This window comes from Dipodomys merriami, unplaced genomic scaffold (assembly GCF_024711535.1).
Source record: "Dipodomys merriami isolate MVZ:Mamm:240054 unplaced genomic scaffold, mDipMer1.0.p SCAF_138, whole genome shotgun sequence".
In the NCBI taxonomy this organism is placed as follows: Eukaryota; Metazoa; Chordata; class Mammalia; order Rodentia; family Heteromyidae; genus Dipodomys; species Dipodomys merriami.
In genome coordinates, this window is record NW_027202693.1 from 948,180 (window position 1) to 967,050 (window position 18,871).

Sequence of the window (18,871 nt, forward strand, 5' to 3'; positions counted from 1 at the left end):
GCGATCCTCAGATCTCAGCCTCCTGAGTAGCTAGGATTACAGGCATGAGCCACCAGCGCCCGGCTTCTCATAGCTTTCTTAGTAACCCACTTTCCCAGTAAGCCTGCAAACTTCCAGGTATACCCCCAATTAATACCATCTCAATCTGTAAATCTGTTTTCTAGTTGCATCCCATTTGAACTGCCAAGACATACGTAAGAATAGGGCAAACATTAAAGGCAGAACCTCTTTGTAGAGAGAATCCAGGTTTATTACTAAAGGAACTTCTCAAAAGTAGAGACACAGAGAAAGAAAATTACAGAGTTAGTTAGACAAATTAAGTGTGGTATGTAACAGTGAAACTCAGAAAGAGCCAAGAAACCTGGAAGGTAGTTTGACTTGGGATGTGATAAGTAAGAAGTTTGGAATGTGTTCTGGTAAATATCAGCTAAACCCTTATTGGGAAATGCAACCAAAGGGGGAGCCTGGAAATGTAACCTTTGCCTTGATGACTTATTGCCTTGTTTATTGAAATTATAATTGATATTTGTGATCACTAACTGCTAGTTTTGCTTCTGTAAACCTGCTTGCTGTTACATACAATGCCACCTGTGTGCCCTGCTTGTCCCCTTTAAAACCCTGCCACAAGAGAGCTTGGCTGTTGTTCTTCACTGTCTTGGTATAGTGAAGAGCAGTTGGCATGGCTAATAAAGGTTCCTAGCCCGATTGACTGAGTGTTGGTGACTCCTTTTGCTGATCGTGGGTTTGAGTCCCACCGGCCCCAGGAAGTTAGGATACTTCAAGAGGCAGAGACTCATGTGGAAGGTGGTTTGATTTTGGGTGTGGTAAGTAAGAAGCTTGGAATGAATTCTGGTAAATGTCAGCTAAATCCTTATAGAGAATGAAACAAAGGGGGAACCTGGAATGTGGTTTTTGCTTTGATGACTTTATTGCTTTGCTTATTAAAACTGTAATTGTTTGTTGTAATTACTACTAATTCTGCTTCTTTACACCTGCTTGCTATCACATAGAGTGCCACCTGTGTGTGGCTTTCTTGTCCCTCGAAAACCCTGTTGTAAGAGAGCTTGGCTGAGCCAGGCACCGGTGGCTCACACCTGTAATCCTAGCTACTCAGGAAGCTGAGATCTGAGGATTGCAGTTCAAAGCCAGCCAGGGCAGGAAAATCTGTGAGACTCTTACCTCCAATAAGCCACTGGAAAACCAGAAGTGGTGCTGTGGCTCAAGCGATAGCGCACTCGCCTTGAGCTGGAGAGTGCAGGGATAGCGTCCAAGCCCAGAGTTCAAGCCCCACAACAGACAGAAAAAGAGACAGAGAGAGAGTTAGGCTGCTGCACTCCAAAGCTCTGAGGGCTGGAAGCAGTTGCCACACAACTAATAAAGACTCCTTGCCCAATTGGCTGAGTGTTGGGGTGTCCCATTGGAAAATCAGGGTGCTACAATTTCTGTTATCATAGGGACAGAGGACTTGTTCCTCACATTCTATATAATTCTTACTGCTCATTTTAGCTTTACTTCCCTTACTAAAGGCTTAGATAGCAGAGGTTGTGCAAGAGTTATTTCAATTGTGCCAGGGCCAGTGGCTCATGGCTATAATCCTAGCTACTCAGGAGGCTGAGATCTGACAATCATGGTTCAAAGCCAGCTCAGGCAGGAAAGTCCATGAGACTCTTATCCTTAATAAACCACCAGAAAATTGGAACTGGTGCTATGGCTCAAGTGGTAGAGCACTAGCTTTGAGCTGAAGAGCACAGGGATAGTGCTCTGGCCCAGAGTTCAAGCCCCACAACCGAACAACAACAACAAAAAGAGTTATTTCAATTGTGCATCACAACCAAACTTGTAATGAACACTTTTCAAATCCCTATTTCATATATGCAAGCATAGGCACTGTTAGGAGGGAAAGAGAGCTGGAAGGTAAAGCTGACTCAGAAAGTGAAAATAGAAGCCAGGCACCGGTGGATCACACCTGTAATCCTAGCTACTCTGGAGGCTGAGATCTGAGAATAATGGTTTAAAGCCAGCCTGGGCAGGAAAGTCCTTGAGACTCTTATCTCCAATAAACCTAGAAAACTGGAAGTGGTGCTGTGGCTCAAGTGGTAGAGTGCTAGCCTTGAGCTGAAGAGCTCAGAGACAGCGGCCATGCCCAGATTTCAAGCCCCACGACCGATTAAAAAAAAAAGGGGGAAGTGAAAATAGAACCTGCGACTCATATTTTGCAAAGTTGATAACATGCTCTTTAGATAAAAGAATTTTGGCCAAAAAAAAAAAATTGGAGCTTTTTCTGCCATTTTAAACTGTGACTGTTTCACCTTGGACCCCGGTTTGCAGTGGGGTACAGGCTTGTAAGTAGCATCTAGTATTGAAATAATTTTATCTACAGAGAAAAAAAAAAAAGGTGACTATATTATATGTAAGGTCCGCTCCTGGATGGCCAGCAGACTCCACCCTCACAGCAAAGTCTCTACCCAGTACCTGCGTTACCTAGGCAACTGGCACACCTGGAAGAGGTCACATCTGCATCCAATGAGGTTACATCTGAATTTGATGTGGCCACACCTTTCTCCGCCCATACCCTAGATAAGGCCTAGCCCAGGGCCAGAAGCTCTCTTTTCTAGCTCTTTTCTCAGCTCTTTTCTCTGCTCTTTCTCAGCTCTTTCCTTCTCTGCTCTTTTCCCAGCTCTCCCCTCTCTTTCCCAGCTCTCTCTTTTCCAGCTCTTTCCCAGGTCTTTCCCAGGCCTTACCCTGCCAAGTGGAGGGCCAACATGGCCTGGTGCCAGCCAGAACAATGACTAAACCTACCCCTTACCTGAATAGCTCATGCGTGGTGCTGTTCTTACTCGGCTATCTCTTTTTAAAAACCTAACATTATATGTTTTACAACGATTGAAAATGGAGTTTTTAGACCCCCATTCCCAAACTCCAGGTCAGGCCTGGCCCTTTGTCCCCATAAATAAACAGAGTTGGTGAAAGCCAGAAAAAGATTTATGATGTGGCATGGGTCTGCTATGGGAATGTAGCACTTCAGCCCATCTTCAGTTGTCATTGGGGTCCAGATATAAGCTATTGGCTTGAATAGATAATGGGGAAGTAAAGGGGTAAAACATTAATTAAGAGTAACTGTTTGGGCTGGATGATGGTAGCTTATATTTGTAATTCTAGCTATTCAGGAGGCTGAGATCTGAGGATTGCAGTTCAAAGCTAGCCCAGAAAGGAAAGTCTGTGAAACTCTTATCTCCAATTAACCACTAGAACACTGGCAGTGGCACTGTGGCTCAGAGCGGTAGGGCACTAAGCCTTGAGCAACTGCTCAGAGACAGTGCCTAGACCCTGAGTTCAAGCCCCATAACCAACAATCTTGTTCTTTCTTTTTTTTAAAAAAAAATTTCTTGTATTTATTTATTTGTTTTCTGTGCTTGTCCTGGGACTTGAACTCAGGGACTGGGCACTGTCCCTGAGTTTCTTTTGCTCAAGGCTAGTGCTCTAACACTTGAAACAAGGTTCTAAGTCTCACTTTTTGGTGGTTAATTGGAGATAAGAGAGTCAAGGACTTTCTTGTCTAAATAACCTTGATCCTCAGATCTCAGCCTTCTCAGTAGGTAACTTCCCTTCACCTACAAGAGAGAGCCATCAGCACCCAGTTTGTTCTTGTTTTTGTCCCATTACTGGGACATAAACATGGTAAAGCTTAGCTTTTTCCCTTAAGGATGATGTTCTACCACGTGAACCACAACTCCATTTCCAGCTTTTTGATGATCAATTGAAGATAAGAGTCTTATGGATTTTTGTGCCTGAACCAGCTTTGAACCATAATCTTTAGATATCAACCTCTTCCTTAGTAGCAAGGATTACAAGCACGAGCCACCAGCCCCCTGGTCCAGGTGTCCTTTTTCTTTTCTTTTCTGGCCTGGACACTGTCCCTTCCCTTTTTCCGCTCAAGGCTGGCATCTTAACACTTTGAGCCACAGTGCCACTTTCAGTTTTCTGGTGATTAATTGGAGATAAGAGTCTCACTTGCCTGAGCTGGCTTCAAACTAAGATCCTCAGATTTCAGCCTCCTGAGTAGCTAGGATTACAGGTGGGAGTTACCAGGTGTCCTTTTCAAATTCCAAGGTGATTGTATAATGACTCAGAGAATGGCTTTATAGCAAGGACCATGCAAAATGGAAGCAGGATGCCAAATTTTCTCCTGCTTTTAGTTAATGTGTGAGCCCAACAAAGACAGCTTTTTTTTTTTTTTTTTCCCAGTCCTGGGGCTTGAACTCAGAGAGAGCCTGGGCACTGTCCCTGAGCTTCTTTTGCTCAAGGCTAGCACTCTACCACTTGAGCCACAGCACCACTTCCAGCTTTTTTTCTGTTTATGTGGTACTGAGGAATCAAACCCAGGGCTTCTTGCATGCTAGGCAAGCACTCTACTGCTAGGCCACATTCCCATCCCCCAAAGGCAGCAATAAGGAGAAGGGTCAGGCCTATTTCCTTCTTCTTTGCAAGGAAGAGGCATAATCCTATTTTACAGAATGGGAATTAAGAGCTTGAGAACCTACCCCGTCTCCTATTCCTAGGAGGGTCCCTATTCACCAGGTACTAATGTTAAGTTGTTAAGTTCCTTTCACCTACTTTCAGTTTACATTAAATTAGGAAATGATTAAAATTCCTTCCAGGTTCATTGTCAGATCTTGAGTCCTTGGTTCTAATGCAGTCTTTATCTTCTGAGATAACATCACTTGGCCATTGTAAGACTAAAATGTGCATTCAGTATTTGCCTGTAGGGTACTCAAGGGCCCAAGTGCTGGGTCAATATTTGCTGCCGGGCTAATTGGGTTAGCAGCACACACATAGGAATGCAAATCTCCCTAGAACAAACACCAAAGTGGATCTTGTTCAAAGGATAAACAAGCTAAGCACTCAGCCTCTTTCCTCCGTTCCTTGACTTTAGCTTCCGGGGAGGGCAGACTCCAGAGTCACTAAGATACCCTCCGGCCTTTGACCCCAAGTCCGCTCGCTCGAGGACGTGAAGTCTTGACCCGGGATCACCCAAAGTGTCTTTTGGAACCTGAGCCTGGGGCTTAGGCCCGCCCCCGTTGCCATGGCAGAGTCTCCGCCCCCTGTCAGCGCCGGCGATCCTGGCTTCTGATTGGCTATCCAGGCCGCTTCCCTCTCCGGATGGGGCCGCCGGCGCCATTGTGCGGCGCTGGTCCCCGCGGAGGGAGCCGGCTACGGCCGAGTCCCCGGACGCGGCCCCCCGTCGCTTTGTGGCTGTGTGGTTGCGGGAGCCCGGCGGGTCCGGGACTCCGGTCCGTGCCGGTGCGGGCGCCGGCATGTGGCTGTGGGAGGACCAGGGGGGCCTCCTGGGTCCCTTCTCCTTCCTGCTGGTGCTGCTGCTGCTGCTGACCCGCAGCCCCTTCAATGCCTGTCTCTTCACCGGCAGCCTCTACGTCCTGCTGCGCTTCTTCAGCTTCGAACCCGTGCCCTCCCGCCGGGTGCTGCAGGTCCTCAAGCCCCGCGACCGGGTCTGCGCCATCGCCCACCGCGGCGGCAGCCACGACGCCCCCGAGAACACGCTGGCGGCCATTCGGCAGGTGAGCGCATCCTCCCCGCCCCCCTCGCCCGCTCCTCCCCGGCCCGCCCGGGGCCTCTGCCGCCCCGATGCCCCCGGCCCACCGCACACACGCACACCCCCGGCCCGGCCGCCCAGCGTGACCCGCGGCTGTCCCGGCTCGTCCTCCCGGAGCAGCGCCCAGCGGCGGCCCCGACCCCTCACCTCCCCGGCTAGGAACCTCCGGGACTGCAGGCATGGATAGAATGCAGCGGTTATTTATATAAGCTGCCACGTGCCGGGGCCTGAGCCAGGACCACGGGGGTGGGACGGGGAGGGAAATCCCTGCTTCCATCATAGTGGGGGTAGGGGGGTGAGCGAGGAGACACCTCGTAAACAAAGGAGATGCCCAGAGAGAAGAAGCGATGGGGTGAGGAGGTGAAAGATGGGGAGCCCCTGGAGTTCGACTCTTGGGGGGGGTCTCCAAGAAATCCTCCCTAAGGAGTGATCGTTTCAGTTGAGAACCAGAATTATAATGAGCCAGGTGTGTTTGGGGCCGTGGGAAAAGTGATAAAGGGAGCGTGCGTGGCAAGGGGTAGGAATGGTGTGGGCGCCTGGCAGGAACCAAAGAAGCCAAGGGAGGCCTGACTTCAAGGTAACAGCAGAGCCCAGTGTGTCGGATGGAGTAGGACATGGGTCAGGTCCAACAAGGCCTTGGTGGTCAGTAAATGGGTTTATACTAAATGGACCAAATAGGTGGATCGTCTTAGAAAGTGGCCTTGTGTGTCCTCTGAATTATTTGGAACATCGGTTTATCATCATTCTCCTCAGACTCATAGGTTTCACACTCACTACCCTGGCAGCCAGCCTTGAGACCGATTACCCCTTTTCTACAAGGCACTGCTAAGAATCTTGGCAGGCTTCCTCTCTCTCTCTCTTATCCACACTCCCAGTCCTTTTAGCTTTAGGGTCATCCCTCCCATCCCTAGGATCTCACATGCCCATGTTTTTGTCCTGAGACTTTCCACTTTAATCTTCTCTACCTCTGCTTTCCTTGGAACTAGGGGCAAGACAGTGTTAGGCATAGGATTACAGGCATGAGCCACCAGGCTGAACCTTACCTTTATCTATAAATTGCCTTAAAAGCTGGCTCTGGGTTGAGCCTTCGGTATTGCTAAGTACTGCCAGAGGGTGCAGTGGTTTGGCAAGAGTATATTTTGTGGTTGTTGTTGGTGATTTTGTGTGTGTGTGTGTGTGTGTGTGTGCTGGCCCTGGGGCTTGAACTCAGGACCTGGGCACTGTCCCTGAGCTTCTTTTGCTCAAGGCTAGTGCTCTACCACTTGAGCCAGAGTTTCACTTCCAGCTTTGGGGGTTGTTTATTGGCAACAAGAGTTTCATGGACTTTCCTGCCCAGGCTGGCTTCAAACTACAATCCTCAGATCTCAGCCTCCTGAGTAATTAGGATTACAGATGTGAGCTACTGGTGCCCAGTGTAAGGGTATGTTGAACAGAACTCATACTGCATTCTAGAGGAAGTGTCTATGTGAAATACACCCACTGTTTCCTGTCCTGTTGTGTCCTGAATTACAGCTAAATACCATGCATGTTTGCATACTTACAATGTTTGTAGCATAATTATCACCTTGCTAAAGCCACTTCTGGTCAGTAGAGGAAGTAGGATGTGGTGATTCAGCTTATTAGGACCTTAGGTCACAGGCCACAAACTTTTTAGTTATGACAGTATTGAGCTGCACAATACAACAGAAGACAAGGCTATATTCTCCCTCTTCCCATAGAAAGCCAAGATCCTGTGGCTCACACCGATAGTCCTAGCTAGCTACTCAGGACGCTGAGATCTGTATGATCAACGTTTGAAGCCAGCCCCAGACAGAAAAGTCTGTGAGACTCTTATCTCCCATTTACCAGCCAAACACTGTGTGGGAGGTATAACTCAAGTGATAGAGCACTCACCAAATGAGCAAGACCAGCAAGCATTAGGCCCTGAGTTCAATCTCTGGTGGCAGGGAACAAACAAACACCCATAGTTGAACTTTACACCAAGGAATATAACAGCTGTGTTGTATTCTATATACTGAAAATATGATTGTGTATTATGTTATAAATACTTAACCCTCTAGACTTTTTAAATCAAGGTAGATGTAAGTATTATTATGACTTTCATTGGTCCTTTTGCTCAACCTAGGCAGGTACCAAGCTTGGTAATTGATATCTGTCATTTCATTTCTTTTTTTTTTTTAATTTATTTTTTTTTGTGTGTGAACATACTGTACAGAGGGGTTACAATTACATGGGCAGGATAATGTGTACATTTCTTATCAAGCATTGCAGCCTCCTCCTTTGTTTACCCTTCTGTCATTTCATTTCTAAATCCTCACTGCAGCTTTTTTTTCCCTTCAGTATGGGCTTAAACTCGGGACCTTGAGCGCTCTCTTGCTTTGCTTATTCAGCTTCTTTGCTCACAGCATTTTTGCAATTTGGTTGGAGATGGAGTCTTCAGATTTAACTCTCTGGGCTGGCTTTGAACCTTAATCCTCCATATATCTGCCTGCTGAGTAGCTAGGATTGCAGGCATGAGCCACGGGCACCCTGGCTTATCTTGAGGATGAAACTGAAGCTAGGGTAGATAATTAACTTCACCCAGGTGACAGGCCTCGTAGTGATGGAATTGGGAGTTTATTTATTTATCTTGGTACTGGTGACTACTAGCTATTGCTCTTTCATTGTTATTATTTTCTGGGACATCTGTTAAACTGTACATATATTACACACACAAAACATATATACACCTACATACTCACAAGGGATCCTGATTTTTGTGTGTGTGATCTGGTCCTGGGGCTTAAATTCAGGGCTTGAGTGCTATCTTGGAGCTTTTATGCTCAAAGCTGGTATTTTACCACGTAAGCCACACCTCCACTCTGGCTTTTTTTGGTGGTTAATTGGAGTTAAGAGTCTCCTGGACTTTCTTGCCCAGGCTGGTTTTAAACCATGATCCTCACTCAGATCTCTTTTCTCCTGAGTAGCTAGGATGACAGGTAAGAGCCAAAGACACTCAACTATGTGTGTGTGTGTGTGTGTGTGTGTGTGTGTGTGTGTGTGTGTGTGTGTGTGTGTGTGTGTGTGTGTGTGTTCCTGTTGTTATCCTAAGAAATATTTCCCATCTTCACAAGCCTGAAAGCAGGTAGATGGTGGATCTCAGTGCAGAGTTCAGATTCTCTGTGAACTCTTCCCATTGGTTTGCTGGTTTGCTTTGCAGTGCTAGGGATGACACCAGCACTTGGGTGTCCTCTCCTTCTGCATGCAGGGCACCTGGTCCTGGGTTCTCCTTTAGATCTTCACTACCACACCTTGCTGAGCCATCAGCCAGGGCCACAGACATAGCATATAGACACCCCTGGAAACAGCGCAGTGTGTATCTTACAGAGAGCCCTATGGCTCAACCTCCAAGAGGCTGACTCATCTTGTTGATGCCAAACTAGCTTATCATCTCCAGTTGCCACTCCCAGAGTGTAGGAGCTCTCAGTGCTTCAGCCGTTCAGACTTGGCGTCCCAAGTTCCCTATGTGCCCCTTGGGGCAGACTGACCCCACCCCATGGAGAACCAGGAGATCAGGGCTGTGTCTGCCAAGAGAAGGGTACAGAATGAGTAAGAGCAGATGTCTACCCCACCAGCCCTACAGGCCTTTGTTCTTTTCTTTTCTTTTCTTTCTTTCTTTATTTATTTATTTAGTTAGTTAGTTATTGTTGGTTGTGGGGCTTGAACTTAAGGCCTGTGCACTGCACCCAGAGCTCAAGGCTAGTACTCTACTACTTTGAGCCACAGCTCCAGTTCCTGTTTTCTGGTGGTTAATTGGAGATAAGAGTCTCAAACTTTCCTGCCCAGGGCTGGCTTTGAACCATGATCCTCAGATCTCACTCAGCCTTCTGAGTAGGTAGGATAACAGACATGAGCCACCAGCACCTGGCTTCTTTTCTTTTCTTTTTTGTTCCAGTACTAGGGCTTGAACTCAGAGCCTGAGCCCTGTCCCTGAGCTTTCTGTGCTTAAGGCTGACATTTTACCACTTGCACAGCTCCATTTTTGGCTTCTTTTTTTTTTCTGGTTAATTGTAGATAAGACTCTCATGGACTTCCCTGCCTGGGCTGGCTTCGAGAACAATGATCCTCAGATCTCAGCCTCCTGAGTAGCTAGGATTACAAGCGTGAACTACCAGCGCCCATATGTGCAGGCCTTCTTGAGCGCCTTGCTGCGAAGGGGTGTCTGCAGCCCTTGACATTAACATTGCTGATGCTTTTGTTAAGGCAGCTAAGAATGGAGCCTCGGGCGTGGAGCTGGACATTGAGTTTACTTCCGATGGGATTCCTGTCTTAATGCACGATAACACAGTGGACAGGACCACGGATGGTTCTGGGCGACTGTGTGATATGACATTTGAACAAGTCAGGAAACTTAACCCTGCCGCAAATCACAGACTCAGGTAAGTAACCCGTGGTCCTTTACAGAGATCTCGGAACCTCTGGAGAGGAATACCCTGAGACACTGGAACCTTCTAATTAAACCTTCTGCTCCAGGAGACTCGTTTTGTTTTGAATTGTATACAGGTTTCCCAAGTGATGAACAGGCACCAGGAACAACAAAAATACAGCATATGTATTTTTAGTCTTTCCCACTGAGGCCAAATATGGCCTCAGAATTATTCTCATGATAATTGGGTTATGCTGTCATTTTGATCATGCTTCCTACTTGGTCTTGAGTTAAGTCTTTGAACTTGGGCTGGGAAGGTGGCTCAGTGGTAGAGCACTTGCCTTGTATGCTCGAGGCCCTGGGTTCGATTCCTCAGCACCACATAAGAAAAAAGTTGGAAGTGGCGCTGTGGCTCAAGTGGTAGAGTGCTAGCCTTGAGCTGGAGAGCTGAGGGACAGCGCCCAGGCCCAGAGTTCAGGCCCCACGACCGGACCCAAAAAAAAAAAAAAAAAACTCTTTGAACTTTTCTGGAATTATCTGTAAGAGCAAGATTTATCTAGCTCTGTTTGGCTATCACTGGTGTTAAAATAAGAAGCCAGGACTAGAATCTTGACATCCCATTTTTCACTTCAAAGAAATGTCTGCTACTCTGTGCTGTTTCCTGTTTGCGTGATGTCTCTCAACCCTGCAAAGCTGAAAGTTCTTTTAGATGTTGAGTTCAATGCCCTCCTGGTATAAAGTATTTTCCAAAAGGTGAATGTGTGTGTGTATGTATGTGTGTGTGTGAGAGAGAGAAAAAAAGAGAGAGAGGGAGAGACAGAGCGAGCACGAGTCCTATAGGACTTCTCCACAAGAAGAGAGTTCTGTGATCTAACCAAGCATTTTACTCTGAATGTTCTAGAAGATAAATTGTCCACATCAATTCTGACCCTTAACTTAGGACATCTCAAACTTACACACCAATGGACCCTCCTATCCCCATACAGCTTGGAACTGGAATGCTGGGTAATGGGCTTTGGAATGTGGTGGTCCATATCCCTCTCCTCTTGGCTGCTTTGTGCAGTGGGAACTGCTCACTGTTCCATGAAGCTCATCAACTCTCTAGGCAATGACTATGGATAGTTGACCCAGCAATACAATATAGTCCTCCCTGCCCGAGGATCAGAGCTTACTTCCCTAGGATTTGAACTTAAAGGAGTTAAAAGTCGGCCAAAGGAAATATTAGGCTACACAGAACATGACAACCAGGAAACCTCAGAGGCCAGGTGCCAGGCTTGCTGCTCAGTCACCAGATGTTTACTTGCTCTGCTGGATGCTTTAATACCGAGCAGCCTTGCAGCTAAGATGCTGTGTTCCACATTCACACATAAAGAAGAAAGGCATTGGCTCAACCTCATCCCCAAATCCTGAGAAGGCACCCTATCTGTCAGTGTGTCACCTTCCCATTGTTATTGTAGCATGAGTGCCCAACAATTGGGAGGTGCACCCCACAATTGGGCCAGGCTTCATCTCCTGTGATGGAATGCCATGTGAAGTAACTGCAGTGTGTCAAGCCCATGGTGCAGGAAAATAGGCAGTGTAGGTATTCTCTCTCCAGTTACGCTCTTTGTGCTGAGATTTGCTCATCCTGACAAAGAGTCAGAGAAACTAAGAGTGGCCGTGGGCATGATCGATGGTGACCAGAGTGGCTGGAGTGAAGTTTCATTGAGAGAAAAACTGATATCTCACACATTGTAAATCTCGTGTGTGTGTGTGTGTGTGTGTGTGTGTGTGCGTGTGCGTGCGTGCGTGCGTGCGTGCGCGCTGCTCTTGGGGCTTGAACTCAGGTTCTGGGTGCTGTCCCTGAGCTTTTGTGCTCAAGGCTGGTGCTCAACCATTGGAGCTACACTTGAGCTTTTTTTTTTTTTTTTTTTGGTCCAGTCATGGGGCCTGAACTCTGGGCCTGGGCGCTGTCCCTCAGCTCTTCAGCTCAAGGCTAGCACTCTACCACTTGAGCCACAGCGCCCCTTCCGGCTTTTTTCTTTTTTGCTTATGTGGTGCTGAGGAATTGAACCCAGGGCCTCAGGCATGCAAGGCAAGCGCTCTACCACTGAGCCACCTTCCCAGCCCCATACACTTGAGCTTTTTGATGGCTAATTGGAAATAAGAGTCTCAAGGACTTTCCTGTCTGGGGTGGCTTTGAACTGTGATTCTCAGATCTCAGCCTTCTGAGTAGCTAGGTTTATAGGCGTGAGCCACCAGCACCTAGCAGTGGGAATGATGTTTGTTGATGCTGCTGTTCTTTGGTTGGGAACAAGTACCTCTAGCAAGAGCCTGGGGAAGCGGGGTGGAGAAGGAAGTTGGCGGAACACTTGACTTCTATTTTGAAGCAGACGTTACACACAATATCTGTTGCACTAAACTCGTCTCTTTCTCTTTTCCCTGTGCTGTGCCCTTCCTGCCTCTACTCTAGGAATGATTTCCCTAATGAAAAGATCCCCACCCTGCGGGAAGCCGTTACCGAGTGCCTCAGCCATAACCTCACCATCTTCTTTGATGTCAAAGGCCATGCAAATATGGTACATTTATCCTCTGTGCTTCACATGGGTAAAGCCACTGCTGTATGACTGCGAGTTCTTCCCACAAATAGCTGTTTTCTGTTCCTTTCTCTTCTTAAGAGACAGACAGATAGATAGATAGATACATGCATACGTACATACACAAATACAGATATAGATCTCCCCCTGTTCAGCAGCTAGCACAAAGCAGTTACAAAAGATGATTACCAAAGCAGTTCAGAGGAACTTCTGGACTAGACATCAGAAAAGGGAAGGAAGAATTGGACACAAGAGTCACTTCAGTTTTCCTGGGTACAAAAGAAAGAAACTTAACATACACGGTTGTTATGAGAATTAAATAAACAGTGTGAAGCATTAGGACAAGTGCAGGTGTTCGTTCAATAGCCAGGAAAAACTTGAGGTCCTGTAGCGCATGCTCATCCACATTAGTGAAGCAGCTGTGTTCTTCTGTTTGTTTCTTTGGTACTGGAACATGAACTCAGAGGAATTAGTCTCCTTTAGCTTCTATACCCAAGGCTGGTGCTCTGCTACTTGAGCCTCAGCTCTACTTCCAGCTTTTTGGTGGTTAATGGGAGATAAGAGTCTCACACAGGGGCTGGGAAGTTGGCTCAGTGGTAGAGCGCTTGTCTTGCATGCCTGAGGCCCTGGGTTCAATTCCTCAGCACCACATAAGCAAAAAGAAAAAAAAAAAAAAGAGTCTCACACAAAGTGTCCTCCCCCAGGCTGGCTTCAAGATCCTTAGATCTCAGCCTCCTAAGTAGTTAGGATTACAGGTGTGAGCTACAGTGCCTGGCTCTGGGTTCTTTTTTATCCAGGAAGAATGCATCTTGTTGCTTACAATGTTTTGGGTGTGTGTCACATTCTATTTTTTTTCTTGGTCAGTCGTGGGTCTTGAACTCTGGGCCTGGGCATTGTCCCTCAGCTCTTCAGCTCAAGGCTAGCACTCTACCACTTGAGCCACAGTGCCACTTCTGGCTTTTTCTGCTTATGTGGTGCTAAGGAATCGAACCCAGGGCCTCATGCATGCAAGGCAAGCACTCTACCACTGAGCCACCTTCCCAGCCCCTTGTGCCACATTCTAGAAACTAGTGGTATCTAGGAATTAGGACACACACAGTGTTTGCTTGACTGTGGTATTCACTGCTTTTGGTGTCAGTGTTCACTAGGGGTCCATAATGTTAGCATTTAAAATGTTGTCATTTCGAGGCTGAGAATGTGGCTTAGTGGTAGAGTGTTGCCTAACATGCATGAAGTCCTGAGTTTGACTCTTCAGAACCACATACACAGAAGAAGCCAGAAATGGCACTGTGATTCAAGTGGTAGACTGTTAGCCTTGAGCAAAGAAGCTCAGGGATAGTACCCTGGCCCTGAGTTCAAGCCCCAGGCCTGACAAAATAAATAAATAAATAAAGTCATTTCTTTCTCATTTCTTAGCAGCTGAACTGCTACAAAAAGGGATTTTTGTTTTATTGGGAGAAGTCAGGAGGAGCTCCCTTCTCAATTGCTTTCACCCCAGCTTCTCCCATCATATTGGTGATGGTTTGTGGGTCCTCTCAGCCCTTGGGCCCAGCATATCTTCCTGCCCCGGGCTCCCCAGAAAGACAGGCTGTGGGTGTAAGAGAGTAGTTCATTGTGGCTAAACCGGGGGAGGGGGGGGGTAGGGGGGGAAGGAGAGAAGTTTGCAACTTGCCACACCTTCCAAAGGTGTGGGGGGGGGGGGCGACACAGGGACATGGCCCCTGAAGAAGGGGATGAACAGTGCCCCCTGGCTGCTGGCATGAGTGGGAAATATCCCAGTGGCTATGCCCCCACCTTTCACATCACTTATGCCATATTAGTGCACTGTTTCAATGCATCAGAAGCTTGCTTAATATAATTAATTACTGGCTGGGACTTTAATGTTTTCATAGATTTTAAATACATGAATGTCTCTGTTTTGCAGGCTACTGATGCTCTAAAGAAAATATATATGGAATTCCCACAGCTATACAATAGCAGTGTGGTCTGCTCCTTCCTGCCGGAAGTTATCTATAAGGTAAGTTCTGGATAACATGTCTGGTATATGGCCACAGTTCCCTCACTTCTGGATTTTTGCTGGTTGGTTGGAAATAAGACTCTCAGGGACATTCCTTCCTGGGCTCGACTTGAACCTCAGTTGTCAGATCTTGGCCTCCTGAGTAGCTAGGATTACAGCCACCAGTGCCTGGCTCATTTAAAACAGATGTTAAATATTTCTCAACTAATAAGCTGGGCATAGTAATGCACAGCTGTAACCCAGGAGGCAGAGGCAGGAGGACTAAGAACTAGAGACCAGCTTGGATCATACAGCCAGACCGTGGCTCCTAAAAAAAAAACTAGGCTTTCACCCGGTGCTAGTGGCTCACACCTGTAATCCCAATTACTCAGAAGGCTGAGATCTGAGGATTGAGGTTCAAAGCCAGCCCACACCTGTAATCCCAGTTACTCAGAAGGCTGAGATCTGAGAATTGAGGTTCAAAGCCAGCCCAGGCAGAAAATTCCATGAGACTCTTATCTCCAATAAACCACTCAGAAAAAGCTGGAAGTGACGCTGTGGCTCCAGTGATAGAGTGCTGTCCTTGAGCACAAAGAGGCTCAGGGACAGCTCCCAGGCCCTGAGTTCAAGTCCCAGGACTAGCCAAAACAAATACAAAAACAAAAACAAGAACCAACTAAGGTTACAGTTCTCAGCTTTTAAAATTGCCCTCTGTTAGACTGTGCAGGCAATGCCCTGCATCCATTAAATATTTTCTCAAAGGGTTTATGGTATTTCATAGACATGTTGCTGAAAGTCATGTGCCCTCATCAAAACCAGCGCATTGGCTGAATCTAAGCTGTTGAGATGTTGGAGTCTGAGCGTATGATCATTTTGTTTTTCAAAATTCTTTTGCAGATGAGACAAACAGACCGGAATGTCATAACAGCTCTAACACACAGGCCATGGAGCCTGAGCCATACAGGAGACGGGAAAGCCCGCTACGAAACATTCTGGAAGCAGTCCATGTTTGTGGTGATGGACATTTTGCTCGACTGGACCATGCACAATATCCTGTGGTACCTGTGTGGGGTTTCAGCATTCCTCATGCAGAAGGACTTTGTATCCCCGTAAGTCGGAAGGGTTTTTGTCTCTTCTGGCACACTTCCTGATGGCTGTCTGGGAGGGAGGAATTGAAGAGGTAGATAACCCCAAACGACCACTGTGCCTCTATTAGGGTGAATGATTGCTGGCCTCTTAGTGGGAAGAATTCTGTTTCTTTTTTCTTTTTGTCGGTTGTGGGGCTTGAACACTGTTCCTGAGCTCTGCAGCTCAAGGCTAGCACTCTACCACTTGAGCCACAGTGCCTGGCTTCATTTTACTATTTCTAAATAGATTCATGAGAGAGAGAGAGAGAGAGAGAGAGAGAGAGAGAGAGAGAGAGAGAGAGAGAGAGAGAGAGAGAGAGAGAGGAGAGAGAGAGAGAGATTGACTTTTATTTTTGGTGTTGGTATTGGTACTGGGGCTTGAACTCACAGCCTCAGGTTCTTTCTTGTTTTTTGTTTTTTTTTGCTGGTGCGGGCTTGAACTCAAGGCCTGGCATCTGTCCCTGAGCCTCTCTGCTCAAAGCTAATACTCTACCACTTGAGCCACAGCACCATTTCTAGTTTTTTCTGAGTAGTTTATTGGAGATGAGAGAGAGTCTCATGGACTTTCTACCCAGCCTGGCTTTGAACTGAAATCCTCAGATCTTAGCTTCCTGAGTTGCTAGTCTTACAGGTGTGAGCTACCAGTGCCCAGCTTTCACTAGATATTTTTTCTTTGTGCATTTTATTATTGTAGAAGTGATATACAGAGGTGTTAGTTATATAAGTTAGGTAATGAGTGTGTGTGTGTGTGTGTGTGTGTGTGTGTGTGTGTGTGTGTGTATTGGTTGGTTGTGGGGATTGAACTCTGGGCTTGGGCTCTGTCCCTGTGCTCTTAAGCTCAAGGCAAGCGCTCTACACGTGAGTCACAGCACCACTTCTGGTTTTCTAGTGATTTATTGGAGATAAGAGTCTCACGGTCCATGGGACTCTTATTTCCCATAAACTACCAGGAAACCAGAAATAGAGTTGTGGCTCAAAATGGTAGAGCACTCGCCTTGAGTGGAAAAGCTCACAGACAGCACTCAGACCCTGAGTTCAAGTCCCACAACCAACAAAACAACCACCACCACCACCACCACAAACCATAAAAACCTTCTCATTCCCCTACTAGCACCCAAATTTCAGCCGACTATAGTTGTACATTTCCTATGATTTCAAGCATGCATGATTCCCATAGCCTTTGGTTGCTGCCTACAGTGTTGAGTCCTGCATGAGGAGGTTGGAGATTGAGAAAGACACAAAGCCTTGGTCTCAGCCCTTACGAAGGTGCTAATTGAATAGAAATTCAGCAAATGTGGAAAATTACAGCTGAGCCAGATGCATAGGAGGCGGGCTGGGGTGCCCAGACCATGCCATCTGCCCTAGTCCAGGAAGAAGGGAAAGATCCCCAATGAAGTGGATTAACATGACCACAAAAAGTTCTGTTGGCTCTCAGACATGGAAGGGCTCCGTCATCTCCAGAGGAGGAGGGGGAGATATAGGTGAGAAGAGGTAGTGATGGGCAGGGTGAGGACAGTCATTATGGGGACAGGATGGGGCCATGGGGCCAGCTGGGTTGGGGCATGTTCCATTCCACTGCAGTGAAGGCTCAATGACCACCACACTGGGCAACCATGCTTCTAACAGAATGGAGTTCTCTTCTCTCCCCAGGGACTACTTGAAGAAATGGTCAGCCAAAGGAGTCCAGGTGGTCGGCTGGACTGTGAATACCTTTAACGAGAAGAGTTACTACGAATCCTATCTGGGCGCCAGCTACATCACAGACAGTATGATAGAAGACTGTGCGCCCCAGTTCTAGAATTCTCCCTGGGACAGGGAAACTCAAGGGTCAGAAACTGCCTCTTGGCCTCAAACAGGGATAGCAAAATGTCCCCCTGAGTGCTGGCCCAAGCCCTCGTGATCGGGCGGGCGTACACAAGCACTTAGTAATTGCATTTTTACCTGAACACACCAAAACCCAGGATGGCCACCATGCCCCATGGAATGCCTAAGTTCAGCACTTGTTGATCTTGAGAATCTGGGTCTGAGAAAAGGCACGACAGATCCTGCCCGACCCAGTGAGGCGCCGCCGGCCCAGCGAGGGTGGGCACGAGGCGAGTCTGCAAACGCAGACGCATGAGACCTGCATGAGTATTTGGAGTTGACCTTTTAAAGCTTGCCATACTTAAGTCACTTACTTATTTCAAATGTTTGTTCTCAGCTGTTAACTAGGTACTGTAGATATCAAACTTGTGACCATACTAATAAAAATCATTAAAAGGGACCCGAGAGGAAAACGGTATGCCAAGCCTTGCATCCTGCAGTGGGAGGAATTTGAGGAAGCTGATGTGTGCCACAGCTGGATGTAAACGTGCAAACCAGCAGGGGGCAGAGTTGCACTTCTGCCGAGTTCTGATGTCAATACACGCTCTGGTGCTTGTGTACTTACACACAGCATTCTCTTTATTGATGACTGAGAGGCTCATTGCAGAGTTAAAGCTAGGTGTATGTATTGTGAGGTTCAAATCCAGGCAGATGTGCCCAGGGTCACGCTCTTCGCCATTCACCATGGTTCTGCTCTTTTCTCCCATGAACATGTAAGGGTTATTGTGAACTTAAATCACAAGATTTAAATTGAACTTGCATTGCTTTTAAATGTTGAAGCTGCCTCCTAGCTTACCTAGCTCTGTTACAGGCCCCTCACTTAGTCAAGACTTTGGGTCTTTCTCATACACATAGCCTTCCCAATTCCACACAGCTCTCACAGCCTCAAAGAAATGGCTGCTTCTGCTGGGTGCTGGTGGCTCAGGCCTGTAATCCAAGGTACTCAAGAGGCTGAGATCTGAGGATCCCAGTTCAAAGCCAGCCCAGGCAGGAAAGTCCTCATGAGGCTCTTCCTTCCAATTAAACACTCTGGCTTGAAGTGGTAGAGTGCTAGTCTTAAGCAAAAGAGCTGAGGGACAGCGCCCAGGCCCTGAGTTCAAGCCCTATGACTGACAAAAAATAAAGGAGAGCCAGGCACCGGTGGCTCACACCTTTAATCCTAGTTACCCAGGAGGCTGAGATCTGAGGATCACGGTTCAGAGCCAGCTCGGGCAGGAATGTCTGTGAGACTCTTACCTCCAATAAAACCACTAGAAAACCAGAAGTGGCATTGTGGCTCAAGCAGTAGAGCGC

The 18,871-nt window shown here is 47.2% G+C and overlaps 1 protein-coding gene across 3 annotated transcripts; it reads left to right on the plus strand.

Annotated features, from left to right (window-relative positions):
- The first annotated feature begins 5,171 nt into the window (after positions 1–5,171).
- Positions 5,172–18,566, plus strand: LOC138825589 (glycerophosphodiester phosphodiesterase 1). Of its 3 annotated transcripts, none has more exons than XM_070020254.1 (6): positions 5,172–5,576; positions 9,854–10,029; positions 12,469–12,574; positions 14,517–14,609; positions 15,486–15,697; positions 17,366–18,566. In XM_070020254.1, exons 1-6 carry the CDS (start codon positions 5,316–5,318, stop codon positions 17,511–17,513), a joined length of 996 nt encoding a protein of 331 aa, XP_069876355.1. In that variant the 5' UTR covers positions 5,172–5,315; the 3' UTR covers positions 17,514–18,566. The 3 variants fall into 3 exon arrangements, with proteins under 3 accessions (XP_069876355.1, XP_069876357.1, XP_069876356.1); XM_070020256.1 differs by having other exon boundaries at positions 5,492–5,576; positions 9,858–10,029; positions 17,366–18,549; XM_070020255.1 differs by lacking the exon at positions 5,172–5,576 and adding an exon at positions 5,970–6,077 and having other exon boundaries at positions 17,366–18,553.
- The last annotated feature ends 305 nt before the right edge of the window (positions 18,567–18,871 follow it).

Coding starts and splice junctions, on each gene's coding strand:
- LOC138825589 (XM_070020254.1), top strand. CDS start 5,316: ATGTGGCTGTGGGAGGACCAGGGGGGCCTCCTGGGTCCCTTCTCCTTC. Junction 5,577..9,853: donor CGCTGGCGGCCATTCGGCAG/GTGAGCGCATCC, acceptor GCTTTTGTTAAG/GCAGCTAAGAATGGAGCCTC. Junction 12,575..14,516: donor TCAAAGGCCATGCAAATATG/GTACATTTATCC, acceptor TCTGTTTTGCAG/GCTACTGATGCTCTAAAGAA.